The sequence below is a fragment of the Octopus sinensis genome, linkage group LG20, assembly GCF_006345805.1.
Source record: "Octopus sinensis linkage group LG20, ASM634580v1, whole genome shotgun sequence".
NCBI lineage: Eukaryota > Metazoa > Mollusca > Cephalopoda > Octopoda > Octopodidae > Octopus > Octopus sinensis.
In genome coordinates this window covers 21,660,779-21,670,335 of record NC_043016.1, presented here as the reverse complement: position 1 = coordinate 21,670,335, position 9,557 = coordinate 21,660,779, and the positions used below count along the sequence as shown (strand labels likewise).

The following is a 9,557-nucleotide window of genomic DNA, read 5'->3' as shown; positions in this document are numbered from 1 at the left end:
CATGATTAAAAAGCTCGCTTTCCAACCATATAGTCTTATGATCAGTCCCACTGTGTGGCTCCTTGGGCAAGTGATTTCTACTATAGCCCTTGGCCAATGATAGTGGATTTGGTAGATGAAAATTGAAAGAAACCCATAAATAACATTATCACCATAGAAATGACATTATTTGCAGTCTACTGTGAAAAGTTTGCCTAGCTATAGGAACATATTAACCTTGTTACCTTAAAAGAAGTGAATGTTAGCTACAGTTAGTGCATCTGCCACAGCAAATTTCATCTGGGTTGCTCTGGCAACCCATCCCTACAATCTTTTCCCCAGTTACTCCCTGCTACCCTTATATAAATGCTGGGTTAACCATGTATCTGCTACGTAGTAAGACACCTCTGCTTGTCCCTTGCATAAAATCTACCCTATACCCTTTTACTCTTTTTCCCTTTGCTTAATCTTTCCTGTTTTGCAAGTTACTTGACTACTCCACCAGTGCCAGTGGAATGAAAAAGGCTCTTAGTGCACACTGCAAAGTGGTTGGTGTTAGGAAGGACATCCAGTTGTAGAAATCATGCCAAAGCTAACATGGATCATGATGCAGCCATTTCACTCACCAGATCCTGTCTAACTGTCCAACCCATACCAACATGGAAATTAGATGTTAGATGATTTGAGTTCTCCAATAAATTCAGTTTTTTTTTTTTTTTTTCCATTTTTAAAAATCTTTGTTTATTATCAGCACTTTTAACAATTTTAACAGTTGAGTATATATTTCCTTTCATTGTGCCTAACTTGCCTGTATTCCACTAGCTTGTCAGTATCTTGTCTGTAGAAGGACTGAGTCTTGACTTGAAGAATTCATCAGGTCACATTTTCAGCTCCACTTCACAGACTGTTGGAGAATAACCAATAAAGGTGATAATCTATCAGCAGAATGGTTGTTGTATCAGAGTGAGATGAGAACCACCCCAACAGTACCTAGCAAGAATACCAGACACATTTTGGCCTTGTTTAGCCTTGTGAGTGGCATGTATGCATGGTACATCCACAAGAGACTTCATCAACAGGCGTATACTGCAGTAAATTTGCCCTTCAAGACTATTTTTACATTTTTCCAACAGATGGTTATTTTAATTTAATGCTGCTTGTATTACCAAACCGCTATTTGTAATACCAGTGAATGTTTTTCACTGTTTTCCTATACATTGTAAGTGATAAATCTCGGACCATACTGAGCATTTTGGTTGGCTCTGAGTACATACCAAAATGTATCTATCATTCTTGTTAGCTGCTTTTGGGACAATTTTTATCTCCCCTTGATATGTATTATGTTTTTAAACATAGCACAACCATAAGACATTAATCCCCAAATGAATACTGTTTCAATAATGTATTAAATTTGCCTTTCAACAAGGGTTTTTAAAGAATCATGTTGCAGTTTCTACAGTCTGATGTCAAGAGACTTCTTTCAAAAGAACCTTCTAGCCATTTCTAAATATATGTAAAGAAATATGTGTGTGTGTTTGTGTGTATGTCTTCTATCTTTTACTTGTTTCAGTCATTTGACTGTGGCCATACTGAGGTGCCGCCTTGAAGAAATTTTAGTCGCATGTATTGACCCCAGTACTTATTTATTTATTTTTTAAAGCCTAGTATTTATTCTTTCAGTCTCGTTTGCCAAACCACTAAATTATGGGGGTGTAAACACACCAGTGCCAGTTATCAAGTAGTGTTTGGAGGACATACAGACAGACAGACAGACACACATGATGGGCTTCTTTCAGTTTCCATCTACCAAATCCACCCACAAGGCTTTGGTTGGTCCAAGGCTATCGTAGAAGACATCTGCCCAAGGTGCCACACAGTGGGACTGAACTCCGAACCATGTGGTTGGGAAGCAAGCTTCTTACCACACAGCCATCAAACTCCTTACCACACAGCCATCAAACTCACTGTCACTCTCTTCTTGTAAAAGTAATAAATACGTACTCTTCTGAAAAATTGAATAACCATCAGTTTTAATGTTAAATTGTTTCTATTATAACATGGTATAAAAACAGTCAATATCTATCTATACACACACAAAAGAATGTACATATGTATGTTTACCTGTATAGTCCTTTAAAGGTCAATGTAAAAAAGACATAATATCATTGGATAATTAAAGTTCTGGAGTAAGTTTATTCACCTAAAATTCTTCAATGTGGTGTCCAAGCATGGCCACAGTCAAATGATTGGAGCAAGTAAATGATAAAAGATACTACATTGGCTCATGTATACACACTCATGCACTCACACGCACATTCATAATGTATATGTATTTATAGATGGCTGTGTGTTGGTTGTTTTAGTCTTGGTAGAGTGTTCAACAGAATATTTTGTGGTATTTAGTTATGTTTCTAGGTTCAAATATCTCTCAGTTCAACATTTGTCCTTCCAACTTCAATAAAATTTCAAAAAAAAAAAAATTAAAAAACCTACATGTTAAAATTACTGCATAGAAGAATCAACTAATACTGTAGTTGATTCTGTATTATTCTGTGTCAAGCATTAGAGTCTAAATTGAGGGGTAGCTTAATATTCAAATGTATAGTCTAAAATATATTGCTGATTTTTAGGGACAGAACAAGAGGGTCATATTACTTATAAGATCGCATTGTTTAAACATTTCAAAGAAGTTCACTTAATTGAAGCCATTAAATGAAAGTGTGTGTGCATTTATGTGAGTAACTACATATGTATTTATGCGTTTGATAATATATATTTTGATTTAAGTGTGTATATGTTATGTCTTTCTGGGCACACAGATAGAACAAGAATTCAATACATGTAATAAAAATTTGTTTGAAGCTAATGATTCACTCTGTCATGCAGAGATGCCAGTCTATGTACATTTGTTTAGAATCTTCTGTATTAACTAAAAAAAATTTAAGCATGGGAGTAGTAATAGCTGTGAATGAGAAATTTTTGAGTGAGTGTATGTGTGTCTTGAAGTTAAAATGTTGGGTGGGAGGTGTGTGTGTATTTGCATGTCAATATGTGTTCATATATTAACTAGTACACTCTCACAGAAACAGGCATATACTTAACACCCCATACATGTGTGTGATTGTGTGTGTGTGTGTGTGTGTAGGTAGGTATGCATGTATTGTGTGTGCTAACTCAAGCACAAGAATGTGTTTTTAATGTAAGCATGTAACATAGATGTCTGTGGGTGTGTGTATATATTTGTGTATTGTATGTATGCATCTATATGTATCTATGTATATAAGTATCTATATGTATATATATTATATGTGTGTATATGCGTGTGTGTGTGTGTCTGTGTATATATTACATATATACATACACACACAAACACAGAATGTATGCTTAATATATCGCACATACACAAACATATATGTATTTATATGTATATTATATACATTAAATATGTATATTATGTATATATGTCTTTCTGTGTATTTATATATTCTATATGTGTGCATGTATAAGTATATATATTTATACACAATATATATGTGTGTATATATTTATACATGTGTGCATGTAAGCATGTGTTAGTATGTGTTAATATATATGTGTCTATATATGTATATATAATTTATATAGAAATACATTTATGTGTATGTATGTGTGCTTGTATATGTTTGTGTTTGTACACATGCATACACATACACTCACACATACACACAAACATTAAATATTTTTTCTGTGCTATTTATGACTTTCAACAGTTATTATTCTTATTTTTTATTTTCAATCTTTTAGGAATCTCACAGAGCTCTTAGGATCGTGTACTTTCAAGTCACGGACAGTCACTACAAGGTGATAATTATGTGAATTGAAACCTACTGCATTCAGTGCAGGAATGCCTTGAACAATACTTAAAATATAGGAAAAGAAATCCATAGTCTATGTTATATATAGAAAAAGCTAATATATATTTAAATGCTAATATATAAGAAAAATTGGAGACATTTTGAAGCATTTTATTTTTGTCTTAATTTTACAAACATTTCTTTTTAATTTCATTTCTGCAAACAATGCAACCTTCGCTAGATTAAGTTATAGCAACTAAAATTAAATTTAGATACTTCTACTCTTGTTGCAAAAGCATTGTAGATAATATGTATATTATAATTTAATTATTCAAAATTGGTGGGATTTGAAAATAACATTTAAATTTTAAAGAATTAAAGATACTACTCTTATATATTACATTCCTTCCCTTCCCTGATATAATTGCAGTATCATATTCCTTGCAAATTACTACTAATAAATTAGAAATAATTTGTGAAAACCCATTAGTTCTCTAGATATTTTTCTTATATTTCTTAGCCATATTTTAAGTTGCCCTTCAACCACACTTTTAGATGTATGTTTTTTAGTGAAACCAATTAAAAATATCCAGGATAAGGTGTTTTTAATGAAAAGTAAAGCTTTGATCTAAAATATTAAGTCTCTGTATGACAGACATATTCTTATAACTTCTCATGGCAAAATATACTCTACTTTTATTTTTATAAATCAAATGTTCTAAATACCACTTGTGATTATTTCAATTATATCAATACCACTTGTGATTATTTTTATTTCTTATATTGTATGTTGCATCTAATTATGTTTATCAGAAATTTAGTAAGACATGTATTTTATTTTATTACAGGCGGATACAAAAGGATGCATTCTCTAAAATGAAGAATGATCAGTTGGATTTGGAACCGTAAGTTTCATTTTCACCTGAGAATCAATAACAAAAATTTTATGCTGAATATTACAATTTGAAATAGATTTTAATATTCAAGACAAAAGTCAGTTAGTGCAAAAGTATTCATTAATTCTGTATAGCGTTAATGGTTGTATGAGCTTGTAATAAGTACTAGGTGGCTTATTTAATGGACTAGTAAAAATTAAATCCTCATAAGCTGTTTTAAAAATAGTGAAGTTGAAATTATTATTTGTGTAATTTAATACATCCATACTTGGCTGCATTAATTTTTCATATTATTTATAAAAGGGATATTTAGAAACTTTTACATTTTGTTTCTTGCTTTACTTTTTAGAGCACTCCCATGTCTAAAGTAGGTGTGTTTGTGTATGATTTTTGAATTCAATTAATTGGTACTACTTATATTTGCAAAACTAATTCAATAATTTTCATACCTTTTTTTTTCTAAATTATTTTAAAATGTCTTAGCCTCCTGCATTCTTAAATAATAATACAAACAATTTTGTTCTTTAGGTTTGTTGAATGTTTAGAATGTGGACGGAAACTTCATCAAATCTGTGCTTTATTTTGAACCCTATGGCCAAATGGGTAAGTTTTTAATCTTCTTATCAATGGAATTTTTTTAATGCATAAAATAACTTTAACCAGTTGAAGACTAACATTTTATTAACACTGAAGAATTGCATATTATGTACAATATCTTTGAGAAAATGCTGAAATGTTTTGCTTATCAAAAGTATTTTACAAATTTTCTTCTTTTTTATCACTAAGTATTGTGTTCATTATGATGTACAAGCATGCATAAACATTTGTGAATGTAGTTCAGTTAAAAGGAAATAAGCCATAATATAGATTACTTTCAAAATGTAAATGATTGAAATGAATAAGTAAATGCTTCTGAATAGTTATTTTGTATAGGCAACCTCATCAGCAGTAAAGGAAAGTTATCAGAAAGTATAGTAATCTGAATGAGAATTACTGAAACACTTAAAAATAGACAAAATTTGGCATACTGGTATTATCAAGTACCTGCAGAAAAAGGCTGCAAGACATTAATATTGACATGGTTTCTACATTAGGGGATGATGCTTCAACTTTGTCAATAGTGCAAAAGCGGGCAGTTGAATTAGTAGGGTAAAGGAGAGTCTTAAAGATGGGCCATGGTCTGGACATCCTGCAACTGACACCACTGAGGAAAACTGTGTTCACTACATGGTGATAGCTAACAGGAAATTGACTATAAATCAAATAACCAATGCTAGCATAACCATTGTGAGGTTGAGAATTGAGAATTAGAGAGAAAGAAAATGGTAAAGAGAGCTGCAATGAAAAAAGAATGGAAGAGTTAGAGAGTTGTGCAAGAAGCATGAACTTGTTAGTTGTTTGGGGCATGCATAGATATATGTGAGTATGCAAGTGAGGGTACACATATCATTGTCAACATATAAGGTCTGGTTTCCATGCTGGCATGGGTTGGACGGCTTAACAGGAACTGGAAGGCCTGGGAGTGCACCAGGTTCCATAGATGTGTTTTGGCTTGGTTTCTACTGCTCGTTGTCCTTCCTAATGCTAATCACTTTACAAAGTATACTAGGTGCTTTTTACATAGCACCAGCACTATGTGTGTTATATAATTGTGTGCATTATTTGTGAATAACTTCTAGATGAAAGCTCTGTATATTGGATACTAGCAGGTTTATGTGGTTATCTGGTATGAATACATACCATTTTGAGTCTTCTTCTTGATGGCATTATTGCACTCTGGCCCTCCTCACTGAGGTGAGCCCCCATCCACCCACTTGTTAAATCAACTGGTTACAAAACTTCACTCCTTATTCTTCTAGCCTTTGCTCATTGTCTCTTTTTAACCAAATTCAATGTTTTGCCTTCCCAGTGTAAATTGGATATTGCTCATGATGGCATATGCTTTATGTTGAGTTAGGCCTGCTAACAACACCCATTGCCTCATACTGCTTTCTGTATGGAAATTCATTGGATAATGTTCTGCTTTCCAACCTGTGTCCATGTTATCTCCATGACGAACAGTTAGCTCAATCAGATTTCCTTTCGTTTTCTCATACCATATGATAATAGTTGGTCTCTTCATACTGGAATAGGGAAAAGTCCTTGGCACCCTGGTAAATCTGCAGCCACCTCCCAACAGGCGTTCCATTTTGCATTATTCACAAGAAGCTTCTTCAAAATGAATCTGTTGTCCTTGGCACATGAGAATAATGAATCCCCTCTGACTGTGTTCTGCAGTGGTTTCTTGCCACTGTTGATTAGTGCAGTTTAGTTCTTCGCAGTGTCTTTGTTTGTGTCTTCAAGTATATCTATCCAACATGAATGAACAGTTGAAAAAAAAATAGGTTTCAGTGTTCCTACTTGCCTGCATTTGCATTTATCATTCTTTGATACATCTTATCTAACCAAGTTTGTAGGCAATGACAAGGCATCATAGGATGAATGAATCAACAAACTTAATCATTATGTACTCTACTTCCATATTTCATTCCAACTTATTTTTCTCTCAATTACGTGCTTCTTCCATCGTGAGAGCATTGAATCAAATAACACTATCTTTTCTGTTTCCCTTGCCCTGACACTGTTACTGATCTGAGTCAAAGCCACATCTCTTCCAATTAATTTACATGGCATCCACCATGGTGTTTAATTGAAAACAGGATGTTATCCATTTCTAATTCTGCTTTCACTTCTTGGCTGTTTTTACATCTGGTAGATTTACATCTTATTTCTCTGTCCTTCAACTCTGAGTATCATCACTGTTTGTGCCTTCCCTACTTCATAAATTTAAGTGATTGATGTCAGTAGTAATTGCAGTGACTCCTTTTTACAATTTGAAAGAGCTGAGCTATTCATTATATGAGGTCTACCTAGCCATTTCCTGACAAACACATTGCAATTTTTCCCAATAATTTGAACCATGACAGTGCTATCTCATATATTAATATTAGCCATAAAAAGCATGCATATAAGCCATCAATTGCTTTTAGTCCATTGTTAGCTTGTTTCATAATCTGCATTCTGCAGCTCCTATCTAAAACTATATTTATTATTGTTTATATGAATGCTTGTGTTGGTAACTAAGAGAATACTGCCTTTATGTATACATGTGTATGTCCATATCTATTTGGTTGTATGTGTATTGTACATATAGGTATGTATATTTATATGTAAGTATATGTATATAAGTACTTAGGTATGTTTGTGTGTTTATATGTAGCATTATCTACTTGATAGATTATGAAGAGAGAGAATTACATTTATTCATGTAAGCTTATAGGTACAATACATGCACACTGAAATCTGTTTATTTTCATCTTCATTATGTGTATAAATGTATGTAATATAGTTTTACACTATTATATTTGTGACATTGAAGGCAGCATAGTGTATGTGTTTGTAAATGAATGTGAGAACATATTTGTATGTATTCATATATAGATGTATAATAGTGTCTTTTTCATGAAAATTAAGAGTTTCTTTCTCTTGGTCAGTTAACATATATCCTTTTGACATTTCAAATGCTTAGTAGTTCACTCGTGAAATACATCTTGTCTTTATGAATGGTGTCAGCACATCTATAATGAAGTGTTATCATTTTATCTTGTATTGCATATTTAAGTCGATTGTGTTTAAAATAATTTTGTTGTTGTTTGGTATTCTTATTATATACTCTATAAAGCACATATTATGCCTATTGGATTATATCCTAGCTTTGTGAAGTGCTTCCCTTTCTAATCAATTGGTGTTTAACTGAGTCAACTGAATGCCACACTAACCAGGTGCCTAAATGAAGTGCTAATGAGACATTAGCTTGAATTACAATTATCTCCTCAATTTATATGTATGTATGTATATATGTATAGGTTTTTTTTTTACCTCATCTTTGTTTTGTTTTTTTGTACCACACACACATAGAGAGGTGAACACATAAGTGCAAAACAAGGTGGAAAAATTAGTACTAAAATACCAAATGTTGAATCATACTTTTTATTAAAGCTGAAAAATTATCACAGAACTGTTATTCAGAGTTTCGTGTTTCCCATTTGTTCATCACAACTGTCTGACAAACAGGAACATGAAACTCTGGGTAAGTTCTGTGATAATTTTGCAGCTTCAATAAAAAAAAGTATATATATATCTGTATTTGATAAAGCTGTATTTTAGCATTTGATCGAATGCAAAAATACATTACTCATTGTTGTTTTTAACAGTACTGTTTTTCTCACTGTTATACCAGCAGTGTAAAACAGTAAAATACACTATTTATTTGAATGTCCTAATAGTTTACAGACCTACCATAATTATTTAGAAGTTGTTTTTATTTGATTTTGGTATTTTCTATAGATTTCATTTTTATCTTCTATTGTGTTTTCAATTCCAAAGAGTTGTTTTCTTTTTCTATATTTAATGCCCGGTAACAATTTTTTTCTTTTTTCCAGGTTTTATTGTGATAACTGTTGTAAGACAAAAGGTAAACAGGGTAAAAAGGAAGGCAAATATACTTGCAAACGTGAGTTACACTTACTTTTCTTCATAAGTTAGAAATTTTTTGGAAGTTCTTAGTATTAGATATCAAAATATAATTTTAAAATAAAATTTGCCATTAAGAAATTAATGATTGCAGTGTTAAAAATTTTTTTTACACTTGTTTTTTAAAAATTAATCTATGATGTTGAGTTCTATTTACTGGTGTCTAATTTGGTTATCTATTTCATATTGTAAATTTATCAAGATTAATTTAAACTGTTTTGTTTAATAACAAATTTTCTGATTCTATATTTCTTTCTGATTGGAATTCTGATTGTGT

General features: G+C 32.0%; 1 protein-coding gene across 1 annotated transcript in view; it reads left to right on the top strand.

Annotated features, from left to right (window-relative positions):
• Positions 1–9,557, top strand: part of LOC115222459 (histone lysine acetyltransferase CREBBP-like) — a 90,047-nt gene that overhangs the window by 61,472 nt on the left and 19,018 nt on the right. Inside the window, 4 exon segments of the mRNA XM_036511557.1 lie at positions 3,763–3,819; positions 4,661–4,717; positions 5,237–5,311; positions 9,190–9,260. Coding sequence (XP_036367450.1) covers positions 3,763–3,819; positions 4,661–4,717; positions 5,237–5,311; positions 9,190–9,260 — 260 coding nt within the window.